Raw genomic sequence first — 17,851 nt, forward strand, 5'->3', positions numbered from 1 at the left:
TGAATAGCATCTATAARWAATTGTGATAATCAGTRGTGAATAAGAAAATGTAATAGCCTATAAATAAATTATATATATAAATTATARCAGTTTCCCAGTTCATTAATTTGTATAGGAGTACATATTATTTTCTCTAACAGATCTGTTCAATCCTGATCTTGTCTCTACAGCAATATACCATCAGAGAGAGATACAAGCTGTGTAATGAGATAAACTTCATCCTGCTAATGTGTGTATTAGTAATCTTTAACAGTGAAATGAATCTGCAGCTTCTCCCATAATACAACTGGTGTGCAGAAAGTTGGCAATGGAGAGAAAATGACCTTAATGTCCTCCACAGGTCAGCCCCTTGTTCTTGTTAACAATAACAGAGCAGTGTTATGGACTGGGCTGTGGATGGAATTCCAATTCCTGACCAGAACCCGCCCCTCCTCTCATTGCAGCCTTTATTTTTGATACCTYGGTAATTGTATTTTACAGTACAGCAGAAACTCTTAATTTGCATGAGCAGGACATGAAGTCACTCATGGAAATAAGTTCCACTACTCGTGCGAGTTTGTACATTCAGCTACCGCAAATTAAAAATAGAGTTTAMTATGGAAGAAATGCTCCTCAACTTCCCCAAAGGAGAGACAGTTACAAGAAGCAGACAAAGAAGGCTGCCCTTGTTCCAGAATTAACAGAAAAAAGTACCTCAAATGGGTAGGACATTGAAGTAAAAATATAAATCCTCTTACTGAGAAATAGAGCATTTTTGAGAGAGGCAGGAAGGGAACTAAATTTGACTTYTTTGCAGGATTTTGTCCATCGTTACATATTTTATACAACACTGATTTCTGTGATAAACACATGGGCCTCTACCTTACATACAAACTCAGACTTCTTTTTGTAAGTGCTTAAATTAAATCAATTTTGATTTATTTTTCACTTAACCAATAAGAGCAACACGACCGCTCACTAATTTCCATTTAGCTCACTCTTAATAAAAGCTTGTTGAATTTTTGAACATTCCATGAGAATGTAATGATTATTTGACCTGAAACATAAAATGTTAMGTCTTATTCTGTGACTCCTTTATAAGAGCAAAACAATAAAAGATACTAACAATAGAACACATGAATATTTGTCTTCTAAACGGAGAAATCTGATCAACCTTCATAGGGCTCAGCAGCATTTGTTGATTAAATAAAGAATGCTGCTTGACAGCAGAATTGGATTGTTGTGGGAGGGATGTAAGACATACTTTTGGCATTCATCCAGGGCCAGCACGTGGGGATGGTCATCCTCGGCCATGGTGATGACGGCCTCGCGGTTGAACGCCCCGCGGCGCCGCTGGTCCACGGTGTGCCTGGTGATGGAGGAGGTGGTGGAACTGGTCCAGTACAGAGTGTCCCAGGCTCTGTGATAAGCCAGTCCCTCCACTGACCCRACATCTGCAAGACACGGTGACAGAGCCAATGAAACTACTGCTAACACAACATTTGTTTTATTTTTCTGTGGAGTTGATCCTGCGCAGTCGCAGAGTTCAGCTATTTCAGGCGATTTACTCTGCCGTTACTTTTATCATTTGCACTTCATTTATTTTATTGGAATCAACATATTCTATGTTTGTTCATATATTTAAACTAAAAAAGCACAGAGGGCAGAACTACTGTTAACAACCCTTTACTACACTGGTCAATTCTAACAATCACCAAACTAATATTGCCACTACAGTGTCCCCAAAAAACACATTAGAAATAACAAACATTTATTAAAGACAACAAACTATTAAGTCATTCCTTCAAATATAATTTAAACCAAGTCTAGGGCATTTTCTCACTAGTAATTTGTATTATTTAGATTTCTCTCTCAATGTATTTTGTTATACCGACACATGTTACAGAACCAGGGACCAAAGTGCCCTGATGTTATTAACTGTATTGGCTTTTGTTAAACACCTGAAAAATACTGAAAAAATACCAACTCTGAAAGTCTCAGCATCAATATATAGTTTTAACAAGCCACAATATCACACTCTTCCATTCAACATAAAAAACTGTGAGCTAGAAACAAAAGAAAATATTAATAACTACAACTAAAGCATATATTCAGGTTCGTGAAATGACAAATGATACTGAATCCCAATATATAAAAGCGACAGACTGGGAGAAATGGGAATAATTATATCCTACTGTTATKTGTGAATTACTACAGAAATATATATGTTGTTAACTTACTTATTATTTTGCTATAAACAAATATTTTTAGACCAGAAGGCTCATGCAGCTCATTAATGAGCTACAGAAGGCAAAAATCTAGAAGTATAATTGGGATTACATTATGTTGGCTATTACAATTCACATCCAGCTTGCTGRAAGATGGAATTTTTACTCTGCAATTCATATACACAGAACAGAAAGTCCCAAAAGAAGTTTGATCACACTGCAAGAGCAAGCACTGAATCAAAACTTTGAAGCAAATAAATCTATGAGATCAATAATTTTTTTTTTTTTTTTTTTTTTTTCATGTTAAAGCATTTGGCCATCTTCTCACTGCATTTTGTAAATATCTGTGGAGAAATATCAGTGACTTGTACTCAAGAAGAAACAACAGAAAAAAAATAAATGAGATGACATTTCTTAAAGGGATGTAAATAGATGTAAAAATAGTTTGCCTTCTTACAAAACAGAATTTAGGAAAAAGATCCCATGTATCTTCAGCTCACCCACAAGTAACTCAAAATATTGAAATATAGTGAAGGTATTAGAAATCACCAGCTGAAATTCAAAGATAATCAGTTATTTCAAATATCATGATAGAGATTTCCATTAAAATTATACAYTGAATCCAAATTTGCCATTACATACAATTCCCTGAACTAAAATAAATATTTTTAGATACATGGTTTAAATACTGAGTTTCCCTGYGTGGAATCACAACTTATTCTCAATGGTCCTTGTGCGTCCSTTCCAACTTGGATAYTCTATGATTCTATTAAAAAAYGACAGATGCAYTGACATTTTCTGACCAATTCTACACTGCATTTGTATAAACAAACCAGCATTTCTTGCTCTTCAATTGTATGATGACTGACAGAAAAAAATGCTAATTTCCTCATGTAACCTCTTGAATTTCTATCAACTTTAGCTTTGTTTCCTGTCTGATTCTGCCAAGAAATCTGAGACCAAATTGATTACAGAATAAAGCCCAAAAGTCTTGTAGAGCAGACAAAAGATAATGATGTTCCTGTCAGAGAGAGATGTGACTGACTAAAACATCACTGCAAGGATGAAAGTGCTCTACAACACCAGATTTGCTGTTTTATGAGTAATTTCTGTACTAAAGAGGAGGACTCAATTTTTCCACACATATTAGAAAGCAAAATTTCCCCTTCTTAGACAGGACCAACACATCATACTGCACTTCCATGTTTAGGTCTGTAAATGGTGACAGAAGAAGGTTTAAATCCAAGTTACGGTTTATAAAATAACAGTTTCTAAATTTTTAGAAAACAGATACATGGAAGGTTTTGGCAGGTATGAAGACAAGAGAACGTTTAGCACACAGATGAAAAATACTTTAATAAAATATCTAAAATATGCAGTTTTGCCAAAAAACTCTGCCATATATATGAATGTTCTCAGTGGAGCAGGGCTAAAATAAAGCAATCTAAAAAACACTATTTCAAAGATGAGGTCCAGGTGAAAAACCTGTAAATGATAATTGTTTCATAAATGACTCAAACAGAAAAACTCAGAGTAAAAAAATATGATTTTACCCCCCTCCCAAAAAAAAAAAAATCAGAGAAATTCAACTGCTTTAACACAAGAAAAAAATTAATTAATTATGAACCGCTGCAACACACACCAACTGCATTTTCTTAACTCCACCAAAAGTATTAATTCTGAAGGATTTACACCAGGTGCACTCTTTAATTTGCTAATAAACTTTGAGTTTTATCATGTTCTGTACTTACGGAATTGAGAACTCCACCAATATAGAAGTGACTCATTTAACAGTTTTAGAAATCTATAAATAAGATAGTTTTAAAGTCAAGGGCATAAGATCTAGAGAGGGATACAAGTTTTAGATAAATTCTTATAATGAATAACACAAGTAACTTTGTTCTTGTTAGCATGTGGTGTGAGCTGGATGTGCCATCAGGGCACTATTCAGGGAAATCTTCAGGATAATAATTTCTCCTCACTAATCCAGTTTTTTTCTTAGTTTATATGGTTGTGCCTTTTTTGTTGTTTGTTTGGGTGTCTGTTGGTTTGGTTTTTTTTTTGTTAATTTTTATATTTTTTTTATTCAGAGATTATGGATGTATCTCCAAATTCCTGTAAATCTTTTTATCAGTGATAAATTAGYGACTGAGGACAGAATTGATCCTAAAAATGGTCCTCTAAACTTTCAGGTTGTTACTTAGAACTAAAACCTTCTAGCAGATTCACATTCACATACTGATGAAGACTCCTGAAAAATTGCATTTCAGTGTTATATCATCACTGGTTTGCACAGACGTTATTTTGTATTTACTTAGTTCATACTTCTTTAAGGAATATTCTAGAGCACTTTTTTTCCCCTTAAACTTAATTTATCATTATATATTCAGTTATTCTATAATATATCAGAAATATGGACTCATCCTCTCTGGTGCTACAGTTGGGGGATTTAGTCCCAAAAGCCACTGACARGTTGAAAATTAGCAATTTGTTTACTCTAAGCTTCATATTTTTGCAGCATCATGTAATATTCYGAACTGGTAAAGCATAAAGAAAGTGGAAATGAAAAGAATCCCATTTGTTTCACTGACATATTGAATTAAAACACTGATGGCATTAGATGCCTACAGCACTGATTAAATTTATTCTAGCCATGAAGCAACAGTTTATGATTTTCACATGAATAGCATACTTAAATGAAAAGAACATTAATACAATATGATATTAATATACAAATACTCACATTATTCACCTGCCACTGACGTTCTGAATTAAATCAGTAATGGGGTGTATAACTGATTAAATATCTACACAAGAGAATGCAACAGCTTATGATTTACAAAGGCAATGCCAGAGTGATCACATCATTACGTTGCCAAATGCTATCTATCACTTTTACTGAAGTTAACGAAGATGGATTGCATCCCACAGATGAGATGCAGCCTATAAATATTGTCGTGCTGATCTTCATCTGACTTTCCARGGGAACAGACAAGCAACAAATCAATAGCTGAAGAACTCAGAATAYGCTCCCTTATTATGGCACCCAGAAAATAAAAATACTAAAGGGCAAGGTTTAAATTATCCAGTAATAGTTGCCACTGATTTAGGTTATATATATAGACATAGATAGATGGATATAAATATAGATATATAGATATATATATAGAATATATATAGAATGTATATAGATATAGAGATAGAGCTAGATATAGATAGGTATACACTAGTTCTTCAATTCCTAGAATTTTTACCTCTTATCTTCTATTTTTAAATTTAACTAGAAAATTTAGTCAAAACTTTTCCAGTTGCACCACTTCAATTACCTTTTCCCTTTAATTTCCRATTTTAACAACTCCATTTCTTTGACAATGCTGTAAAGCAAGAACAACTGTCAACATCATCATTCTTTTTACACTGAAAAGCCATCAAAGTAATAAAATCGAGCATAAACAGSACTTTGACATCAGAACATTGGAGATGGCTTTAATGTTCAGTGAATCACCTGCTTGTTCTTCATTCATTCTGTGCCTGGGCTTTTGCAATTTCCCTTTCAGGGCTCAGCCCTGGATGGTTCCAGCAGGYTGGTCACAGGAGGGGATGTGGGTTCTGTCAGTGTTTTGTAGGATTATGGTGACAGGTAACAGGTGGTCACTGTTTGATCTGTGCTGAAAGCAGTGACTTACGAGCAAGATGAAGAAAAGCGTTTATATTCATGTCTCTCACTGTCAGAACTTTAAATAATTCTCACTTTCTACTTTACTCTTTGACTACCAGGAAGCCTTTTGCTAAACAAAAATTCTAMGACAATTTAAAGCTCATTATAAACTGCAATAACCAATTTACTATCATTCTAGCTAGCCTAAGAATATAGTTTTATTCCAGAGCAGATGTACAGTTTGCTAAAATTACACCATGAATCACCAAACATCTGTAACCATTTTTCTCTACCTTGAAAAAACAAACCCATGCCATAAGCTATTCCACATTAAAGATTATTAAATTCAATAAGACAGTATAAAAATAAAAGGCTTCAGGCTCTTCAAGGTAACAACTAGCTTGAGTCCAAGGCACTTTAAACACCTCCATGGATGCGACCTCATTACTCCTTCAAACTTCCTGAGGCAATACGGGAAAGAATGAGTATTTGTCGGGAATAATACAAAGAAAAACAAGATCATTCTAAAGTCAGGGAAAAACCCCGAATCTTTTGTTGGGTTTTTCTGTGGTTTTTTTTTTTTTTTTTCTTTCAGTACTTCACCTTTTCGAAGGTCTATTACTGAAATCTCACATTTAACAAAACATCTGCTGTCTTCCAAAATAACCAATAGCTTTTTATGACAAAATCTATTATCTACCTCCAATTAATTTTCTCCAGATAATGGATATACACCTTACAGAAATGTTACCAAGGAAAACCCCAACAGGGATGCAAACYTGCCATACTCTGTCCTTTAATACGTGAGACAGAACTTGTTCCCTTATTAAATTTAGGGATTGTTCTAGGGTCAACAGGATTAATGCAACAAAGAACTAATGATACATCATATGCTTAAGGAAATGCAGGGAAGTCCATAATTTAGAAAACCAATAGTATTTTCTATAACTGTAAAGTGGAACCCTCCTAAGATATTTCAATAAATCTTTACAAATTAAAAAAGTGTTACGATATCATAACTTCAATGTAATTAAATGTATCCACATAAAAGCTTTTAAAAGCAGAAAGACATCTTAAATGAAAAGCGAACKTATAGACATGGAAGTTTTTTACTAAATTATTAAATATCAGAAAAACTATAATAGGAAGAAATCTTTTTTCCTAATTACAGCAGCTCATGTAATCTCTTAATGCATTACAAATGGATTCTGAAAAAAAATACTATTCACCTTTACCACATTAAAAACAATACCATGACTATCCCAATAGGCCTTCTAATAAATATATACAATCACACCTTCTTGTTACTGTTGAAAAAGAGTTATGTGAARCATTAATGACAGAATAGCCCAGTAATCTAAGAGTATTTGCTGGATCACATTACTGTTTAGGAAAAAATACAATGAAAAATTGAAAATTGAGAGATGTTCCCCTGTGTAGCTTTTCCCTGTAATTCACCACAGTTTCACATTTTATGCAACTAAGTCACAGCTTCTGATAGAAAAAATTAGTAAATTCATATATCAATACAAATTCAAGTGTAATGTTTAAAATCAAATCAGTCACAAAAAATCACTAATTTATGAAAAATTTCAGTTGGAACAGGCAGGAACACTTTACCTCAGCACTCAGGTTGGGAATGCTCAGAACACACCAAACTAAAAGATCGAGGTGAGTCAGCTGCTGCCACGAACACATTTCAGAGTTTCACACCAACACACAAACAAAGCACGAAATGTGCAGAAATGCATATTTCGAAAATTAAACAAAAAATCTGAAAATAAAATTAGTAAACTTCATCCACCTATAATAGCAACTCACAGATTTTACCCGCTAATCTTTGTCCAGTGGCAGGGTGCTGGAGCAAGGATGATCTTTAAAGACCCTTCCAACCAAAACATTCTGTGATTATCTGATTCTCCAATATGCAGAAACAAATYACATTGACAAACCAGAAACTTTTTCTCTAACAAGGCTGGCATTGTAATAATTAATATTATGTTTTTCTATTTGAATATCTTAGACTTAACAACAGCCTCTCACTCTATCCTTCCTTAAAAATGGAAAGTCCCTGGACCAATATATTCCAACACATACAATCATATAACGAATCCAATTAATTTATGAAATAAAAAGAAGGAATATTCAAGTATTTATTTTTAACAGATTAAAAAGTTCTTTGCTGGAGAAGAAAGCTCCAAAACTAAAGGGATCTCATACAATGTACAAAATGTAATGCTCTACGAGAGAAATGGGAACATAAATGCCTTTTTGACAGTTAAATTGGACCCATTTAGTTAGGAAGAATAGTAGCACACATTGGAACACCTTTAAAAGATTCAGACTGTAAAGAGCCTTACAATACATCACAGATTCTGACACTTTATGTTAGCAGTGAAAAGATTTTTGTGTTCCTTGGGCACGAGTGCCTCAGGTTCAAAACAGGAGCRTTTTTTTCACATAACATTTCCCTTTTGTGCTGTGAAAGACACTACACTGGCAAAATGTCTCAGTGCCATTGCTTGCACAGGCAGGTGGAAAAAAAACCAAAAAAAAAACAGCTCACTGAGTGTACCTAAACACTTTTCCCCTTTTCTCATTTCTTTTAATTTTTATTTGTTGGCCTTGTCTCCATCTTTCCTCTTTAATTTTTAATTTGTTCATTGGTCTGTTTACTGTTTTACCACTGAATTAAACCTKTTTGAACACTGCACTGTTTTTCTACAGATACACTGTGGCAGGTTTTAGTTAATGAATATTTTACTTCAAACTTCTACTTATGATATGTAAATGAAAAAAGAAAACAACAAAACCACCAATAGGTTAGAAACTGACACTTCAGGATTTTTTTTCTAAAAATGTTAGTTTTTATAAACATAAGCTTTGGAACAACTCAGATCAGCCAAAAGAAYGTTTATGGGAAATCAGAGACAAGAACAAATTTTTAAAAAGTGGGAGTACAAAAAATCAACCTGATAAAGTTACTCAGAAAAATAAGAAAGAAAAAAAGCCGCTGCTGAATGACCAAAGGAGAGTTCAGAGATGTAAAAGAATGCCCTTCAAAGAAATCTACACTGCACAAAGAATAAAGGTGTCAGGGCACACTCTGCACATCCTGGACTGGTTGCTGCCATTGATTCTTCCTGCTGAAGACAGGACCCCAACCAGGTACAAGATTCTTGGTGAGTTTTGAATCTGTTTTTAGTGAACTGGAACAAGTTAGATAAAGTTGTTTATATGCCGTAAATCTACTTTCCCTGAGCCGAAAATGTGTTAGCTAATGGGTTGTTTATGAGTTGCAAATCTGTTCAGTGAGGTGAAAATTTGTCAGATAATGGGTTGTTTATGAATTCTAAATCAATATTCAGTGAGTCGGAACTATGTTAGATAATAGCTTGCGTATGGGCTGTAAATCTGTTTTCAGTGAACTGGAAACATGTTAGATAATGGGTTGTTTCTGGGTAGTAAATCTGTTCTCAGTGAGCTAAAAACATGTTAGATAATGGGCTGCTCGTGAGTTGTAAATCTGTTTTTAGTGAACGGGAAACCTGTTTCCCAAAGAGCTCTGTATGTCTGAAGTGTTTTCAGTGTGCAGAACATCTCACGGATCTATGAGATTTGAGTGCCACGACTGATTTCAGCAGGCAGGAATCCATCAGATAATAGATCCTTTAAGRACACATTTACATTCAGTGAACTGAAAACCTGGGACAACAGTATCTTGCATGTAAAGTATCCTATTTTCTCTGTTAAAGTCAATTACCGAGTAAAGGTTTGTTCTATTTGTGGACTTCAAGTTAATGAGGTAGGAGAAGGTTGCAGAACTGATATGACCACAAAAGGCATTTCCAATGTGGGTTTRAATGTCTTCTACATGAAGTAAAACTTACTACAGGTGCATTCTAATAATTTTGGAGAAAAGAATAGCAAAATTACTGTCAAAAAAGTTATTTTTCAATCCTGAAATGAAACATTAGTACCAAAATCTCTCAGCTGGAATCCATTCAATAATTTCTATGCAATCACAGATTCTTAATGTGGAAATATGAAGATTGTAGATTWTAGAATTTTACATTTTCCAGTGAATTGATTTAGTGGTGTTTTCTCTTTCTAGATGTAGGCTGATCAAATACTTCCACTATATCAAGCAGCCCCATGAACTGTCTCTTGTTTACAGAGAGACAAAAATCACRTGCAGACTGTGGGATGGAAGGCTACAAAAACATCCGCTGAAAAGGAATGACTCAACACATACTGAAGAGGTTTAAAACACATAASAAGAGAGCAACAAATCTATTTTGGGATGTTATAACTCATCTCACTTACAAAGGAGCATTTCTACACAATAACACAGAAGTACCTCCACAAAACACCAGAGTTCACGTACACATCCCAAGGATGTACAGTGACTACTTCTGCAAGAATACAAAATTTCATCTGACATTCAATTATTCAGAGTGCTGACTCTGCTAATGAAAAATGAAACCTGGCATATTAAGTTAAAAGTAGAAACGCTTCCTAACAATTTCTTAAAACTATAATTCCCAGCTATACTTTATGAATGTCTTTAGCTCTTGTAGAGCAAGCTATTATGAAGTAATGAGGAATACTTTATTGTTCTTTTAAAAACCAATTTCTATCTGCATTAGTGCTTCACCAGTATTTAATTCTCCTCTTTGTCTGTTTTAAATGCTGAAAATTCCAGCAGCTTTTCATATAATACTTTTAATCTCTTCTTATAACACCAGAGTTAAAATTGTGCTTCCAGGCTACCACTGCACGTTTCTGTCTCTTGTGCAGCCAAGCTCAACTCWGAATCCTTTGGTTTAATGCTTTTGTGGGAGTAATGGGAACATCCTGACAACATTGCTTAGTTTATCTTTAAAATATAAAGACCACCTTACAAGGAAGAATTTCTTCCCTAAATCTCATCTAAATCTACCCTCTTTCAGTCTAAAAATTATTAAAATGCCTTTTTTTTAAAAGGGCATTAGTGCCAACTGTTTTCCTAAACACAAACTCCACAGAACTGTAGAGCAAAGGTAGACCATACAACAACCATCCAACGTCAGCTGTGGAACAATATTTTATCACTTTGATTTCTCCTCTAAAATAATTTCCATTAACAGCAAAAGGCGATACATCAAACAAACTTCCATTTTTCCTCATCACTTTGGTCTTGTTATTAAASTGACCCAAACAAATAGCTATATTTAGGCAACACAGCATAAAACAACAAAAATCCATATGAGATTTATCCACAACTTAAGAAGCAAATACTGTATGGCAGTTCAGACATTTTGGAAAACAATTACTGATATTGCAGTCTTAAAGAAACAAAACAAAACCAAAAAAAACAGACAGTAGTGAAAAAGGATAAGTAATAGAAGAAACTATTTTAAGTATCTGCAGCTGATAACTGACTACAGATGAATGGGGTAAAGAGGAACAGAAATGAAAGACAGCAGAAATTTCCAGAATTAACACTTCTGTCAAAAATACTTCTGGATGTTTAGCATTAAAGATATATCCCTTATGTATTCAGATTTTCCTTGAATTCCAATCTTACCTTGACAAACCTGGTAACTTTTTACATACACCATATTAAAGTTATGTCAGACTTCGCTGATACACATTTTATTGCTAGATACTCAGATTTTATTGAGACTTCAGCTGGAAAATCATGGTTTGTCTTATCCTGAAGACTTTGGTAAGGATGCKGGCAGCAATTTCTTGATGGTAGGGTGAAGCTACAAATATTTAAAGTCTAAAAATACATCACGTTTCATAGAATTCTTCCTACTACAACTCTTCCTACTGAATGAAGGCTGAGTAAAAATGAGCAGTAAAGAAGTATATTACCAAGCAAGCCTCTACTAAAACCAAACAATTTTGTGGGTGGGAACTTCCTTCTGGTTATCACTGAGCACAAGTCCCTTTCTTGGGCTTCACTTCAAGAAGGGTGAATTAACTGAACACACTGACCAGAGTCTTCATATTTCATATTGAGAAATGGCTACAACAGAGACTTCACCCTTACTAACTAGAAAAATAAACAGCCAAATAAGTTTAATCTCCAAGCAACCCACAATGAGGTTTTGTTCCAGCACTAAAGCTCTTTAAAAATCCCAGTAATACAAATTCAGCATTGCCATTATCACTTCTGTTTTCTAGTAATATGCTTTAYGCCTCCTAAGCCTGTTTTAAGACAAATTATTTAGAAGTGGTTAATGTTCAAATGTATCTTACAGGGATAAAATATATTAGTAAATTATGGTAAAAATTCATTGCCTTTTTCACTCTATAAAGAAAAGTGATCATTGACTCTTCACTCAATAAAGTTTATCAAAATAAAATAGGCATTTTGGGAAATAATTTTTTAAAAAATTACTTACTTTCAATTAGCACTCTTCTTCCAGCCCAGTTGTCTTTAATAACTTGGATGTTTCCATAGTGGGCATCACTGAAGAAAATTCGATTCGTGCCCCTCCCCTTCAGGCTGTAGTCAAAGGCCAGWGCGATGACATTTTTGAAGTACTCTGGATTTTCGTAGGGCCTTACTGGAGAATTCAAGTTGGTCTCATCTGAAAGGTGGATGCTTTTCAGTATTGTCCTTCCCGAGTAGAGCAGGTAACCTTGGTGTCGGAGGCAGCTGACSCCGTCCTGGGCGAGGTACCCGTGAGCGCAGGCGCACGTCCTGCGAGCGCTGCCGCGGTACAGGCACAGCTGGTGGCACCCGCCGTTGTTCTTGGCACACACGTTGGTGCCTGTGAATAAAACATAACAAAACCTGCCTTTTATAAATAAAAATACACTCAGCTGGCTTAARCAGAAATCAGATTTTATGGATTTTGAGATTTCGCCTCTTAAAAATTATTTGTGCTAGGTTCACAAGGAAAATAAAGGCTAAAACAGCAAATAACGTAACTTTAACCACAACCTAAAGGTAATTTTGAAAAGCAAAATTTCTGAGCAAACACAATTAATGTCCTTTTCAATTCACAAGARTATATATTCACTAATAGAAAAACTTAAAATGGGTTATTCTTCCATAAACAGCTGAAGACTTAAATATTTCAAGTGCTTTGAGCCTTAACTTTTTTTAAAAAAACAACTATTACTGGCAAAAAAAGTTAAATTTAGATACCATCAGAATACAGTACTGCTTTTAGACATTTTCTACTAAATTAAATACATCTCTATTGACTGGTAAAAAACTGTATGTATGAATCCAGTTCCCTGTTTTCAATGAAGACATTTCCTAACATTTTGTTCTGATTTAATTWAAAACCTGACTTGAGAAACTTGCTCCCTGACAATTGCACACCATTAAGAAATCATTGTCAAATTAGTAACTACATTTGTTGCAAGCAATACTTAAAAAAACAGTAATCACCAACGATTAGGAGCTATTTGTCTTTTTTTTTTATTTTGGACTATATAAGAATTACTATTATAGTTAGTTAAGATAATTTAGTTTCTGTTTCTGACAGCACTTTCCATGTAACAATTCAGCTCTTTCAGTGTAGTAATTTTCCCGTTTCTGAAAGTTTTCCACATAATGAARGTGAATAAAATATTTTAATAGATTGTTTTCAGGTACAGAACCGCAATTATTGGGGAATAGGTAGTGGCTAAAAGTACTGTTAATTGAGTTTTTTAATTACTACATTTCAAGCTGAAAATCCTTTTGAGCAAAAATCATGGGAAATGAGAGGTAACTTGCTCTTAAAAGCAAAAACATTGAATTTTGTGTTCCTAGGAAAAAAATTCCATGAGACATTCCTCTGAATTATGTAAAACATGTGGAGATTCAGCTATACACATTTTTACAGTTTGCTTGAAATATTCTTTAAAAGTTTTATTAGGCTAGAAAAGTTAATATCTGTTTGGAAGGATGAGAGGTTAAGAAGAAAAARGAAGAAAATATATGAAAAAGATCCTCAAGCTTCTTAAATCTCTTGGAAAACGTCAATGTTTCCATGGTTCACCAGCTGTAAATATCTCTAAAAATGGCCAGTCCTGAAACCAGTGGAGTCAGGGCATGTCCTTGTACACCTGTAAAATTGCACTGAAGGATGGGAATCTGTGTGCAAGTCCCACTGCAGGACTGGCTCCTGAGAAAAGGCAAAACAATGTTTGAAAAAAAAGCATTAATCACAATCAGCACAGCTCTTGGGGTGTAGTGGGTTTGGTTGGTTTTCTGGTTTTTTTTTTTTTTTTTTTGGTTTGGGGTTCTTCTCCGTTTATTGTGGGGGCTTGTTTCTGTTAATAACAAAAGGTCAGAAAACTATCTAATTACATTGGGGTTTTTTAAACACTGTTAACTACTTCTAGTTCAATAAACTTAGAAAAATATATATAATAGATATATTTTATCTATAAAAATATAGATACAAAAAATATTCYGAAAACATTTTTCACCTGTTTTTTTCCCTTTTGTCCTTCTGGCTCACTGACATCCCCTCCCAATGACATTAACCATTTGTACCCTAGTAAAATTTGAAAAATGTATTAAAAAATCATTCAGGTATGTTTTTCAAACTAACATCAGTAGATTTTTAGCCTCAGCAACCATTTCTCATATTCGTTACATGATCAAGTCTACAAATCTGTCAATAAAAATTACACATAAAGTGGCATTGTTTTATCCCACTGGTCTATTTGCCTAACTCTATAATATAAAGCCCTTCCAAGMCAGCAGACATTAACAATTTCTAGCCTACTTAAAAGAAAAAGGGTTTGGTGTGGAATTTATTTGTATCCACAAAATATGATGCTCTGAAATTGCATGCAGAAGTCTTTAGTGAAACTAATATGCACATATTCTTGCAAATCACATTTTCTCCAAAATTTAAATTTTTTTTAAAGMGTTTTTCTTATTAGTAAATATGCTTCCTTTAAAAATGCAGATTTAATACACATTTTATATTTAATGCAGTTATTTATGAAAGAGGTATGTAGAAGAAATAGAATCTTTGACTACATAATGCTGTGATTAATGCGAATTCTGAGTGCTACCAGCACCACAAATCTACTTGTGTTACAAACTTTATAAAGTATGGTAACTTTTTTTGGTTTYTTCTATCTCTTTTTTAATACATATCTCTGAAATTTTGTCTGGATTAGCCGGTAGCAGTTTTTTCTGAGGAAATCATCATCATTTTTGGAAGACATCTAACCAATTTTGCTCACTGAAACAAGTTTTTCAAGGTTTTGTCAAAACCAGAATTAAAAAGACCGTTTAAACAAGATTATTCTTAGTCAGGCAGTGGAGAATGAAGTTTAACCATCAGTACCATAAATCACAGAGAGTCCACAATAACTTTTGCCTCTTGAGTTTGGTAAACTAATGGAATATAAAGGATATCTGATTATTTACAAGGTATCTTCCCACAGAAGAAGAAAAAAAAACAAAACTAAAAATTCAAACTCAAGTAATTTCAGCAAATGAATGTTGGAGACACAGAGAATGGAATTTCTAGTGAGAAAAAATTCTGGTTTGCTTTCCAGTAGAAATCTGAAACTGCCTGRAATTACTGCTCTGTAAAGCACAGGTCAAGGTCTCTCATTCCTAAAATTGTTTTTTAAGAAAAACAAAACAGAAAACATGGAATGATAGGAAGCATTTTGGTTTTAGTTTTTTCTCTTTAAAATACTCTGAAGAACTTTAGTAGTATTTRTAATATGAATTTGTCTTCAGTACATTAATTTTAGTTTAAAAAAATACTTCAAGAGTAAAAAGYGGAGATAAATTCATTGATTACTTCATTTTTGGAATTCTTTAATATACAGAAGAAGTAGCAGGTGATATTAAAACAATCAATAGCATCCTTAAGAACAGCCAACCTTTCTCTCGTGCTCTATTAAAGACTTTCACTTCCTTCAGGTTTATCCCAAGGCCAGTCCTCATGGTCACAGCATCCGTGGCCTCATTCTTGTGGCCTCTTCTAATAGAGCCATTTGCATGTGCTCTGCCAAAAAAGTTGAAGATGTCTCATCAACAATCCTCAACTAATTCACACCRAACAAATGACTGAGGAGCAGTGGAGAGTTCACTTAATGGAAAGTGTAAAACCTTTCTCATTTACGACACCGAGGCGCTTTTGAGCGTTCGGCATCGCAACGCCCTCTCCTTGAAACTGCACAGGTTTTTGTGACCTTGCTAAGGAAGGGCTAATCCCACAGAGGTGAGGCACCTGGCACTGAAGTAACGTTTGGAGATTTAAAATACTTATGAAAAATAAATTACCTGTCAGACCAGTAGATGTAAGCTCCGAACACGGCAACTGAAAACATATCCACATTGCTCCCTGACAGCACAATCTCTCGATTCCCTCCACTCTCAAGGTCAATTCTTTCTATCTTGTCCGTACGAGCATCACACCAATACAATTTATTTTCCTAAAGATTAATTTCAAAGGAAACATCAACAGGCTTGTCCAAGTATTTAATTAAGASTTATTAAGATTACATCAAGGTGGAACACCAGCTGGCTTTAATGAAACATAACAAATWATGTACATTTTAAGCTACACTGGAAGACAAAGGAACCAACCTCATAATCGATGGAAATCCCGTTAGGCCATGCAATCCCCAGGCTGACAAGGACAACCTTCTCTGACCCATCCAAGTGTGCTCTGCCTATGCAAGGGGTCTGTCCCCACTCTGTCCAAAATAAATACCTGGAATGTTGTAGAAATCAACAATTAAAATTGCAAACAAAATGCTCTATTACCATTAAATGRGTACTTAAAAAACATGTCTCTAAATAACCTTAAGAAATTAAATGTACCATTATTCTTGCTAAGGGAATAATTTGCTGAGATATTGTGTTCCATCATTGATACATATGAAGGAATTCTTAAATCTGTAATCTATTAGTCAATATGYAATTCTATTCCTTAAAGAATTCAGCTTTGTGCTGGAAAAAATAAAAGCAAATTAAAAATAAATTACTGGAAAAGAAGCTCTTCTAGYAAATAACAAGAAGGGTGATGATATMAGAGATGTCCAACTTAAWAATGTTTTATATATGGAGCAGTGAGAACCACTGTGGGAAATAGTGCAAAGGGACCTTATTTGAGAAGAAAATATTTTCCAAATTCTGCCAAATGCTCAYGGGAACCATTTGAATCTTAATTATTTAATCTCATGTTCCTGCCTACTTACTGCTATAGTTACATCACTAATTTGGGATAAACTGCTAAGTTAAACTTCTGCCTTGAAAAGCTTCTCCATCTGTAGCTTCAGGTGGAGCAAAATGAGGCCWGGTGATCTACACAGAGCACTTCCTTTATGAACAGAACCTATGGAACAGCTTTATGGGAATATGTGTGTGTCAACAAATATAAATGTGTGTAGGTATATCTGTGTTAAAATATATCATAAACACACAAAACAAAGATGCTCTGAGGAAGACATCTCTTTCTAAGATAATATGATGGAGGCCTAGAATATTATTAATTGRCTGAAGGGAAKKATTTCTGTAGCAAATATTCACAGARCAMTAAAACTTTGTTTAATACTACGCTGTACACAAAGTGAACATCCAAACCCATTCTCCATTGCTTTCCTCTGTGTGGATTGTATGTCTTAGTTGGTTTTTAAAGATTACAAAAATATTCTGGGCATTACTGAACAGTTGTCCCCCTGTGTCTGGTGACAACATTACACCAGCCTGTTGTTAAGTAGCTGTATTTGACTAGATGACTGCAGAGATGGGAAACAAGGAGGGGTAATAATGCCATAAGGGTGAAAATAAGAATCCTATAATTTGCTCATCAAATTCAGCTTCTGAAACAGCCCACTTTGGCTCTCATTGTGGAGATTTCTGGCTCTAGGAAAAATAAATCTCTTCTCATGGTTCATGACATAACAAACAATAATATTTATACCAATGATAAAACTCAGACTAGGAAAAATGACCAGCAAAATTAGTTAAAAATATGCTGAGGAATGTTAAAATAGGAAGTATTACTCAGCT

General features: G+C 34.2%; 1 protein-coding gene across 1 annotated transcript in view; it reads right to left on the minus strand.

Moving 5' to 3' along the window:
- LRP1B (LDL receptor related protein 1B) overlaps positions 1–17,851 on the minus strand; it is a gene marked incomplete at both ends in the record, with an annotated part of 111,617 nt that overhangs the window by 60,895 nt on the left and 32,871 nt on the right. The window contains 5 exons of the mRNA XM_057386638.1: positions 1,244–1,433; positions 12,261–12,632; positions 15,715–15,839; positions 16,118–16,269; positions 16,424–16,550. Coding sequence (XP_057242621.1) covers positions 1,244–1,433; positions 12,261–12,632; positions 15,715–15,839; positions 16,118–16,269; positions 16,424–16,550 — 966 coding nt within the window. The remainder of the gene's footprint in view (positions 1–1,243; positions 1,434–12,260; positions 12,633–15,714; positions 15,840–16,117; positions 16,270–16,423; positions 16,551–17,851) is intronic.

This window comes from Malurus melanocephalus, unplaced genomic scaffold (assembly GCF_030028575.1).
Source record: "Malurus melanocephalus ecotype Western Australia unplaced genomic scaffold, MMel_1.1 scaffold_1019, whole genome shotgun sequence".
Lineage (NCBI taxonomy): Eukaryota > Metazoa > Chordata > Aves > Passeriformes > Maluridae > Malurus > Malurus melanocephalus.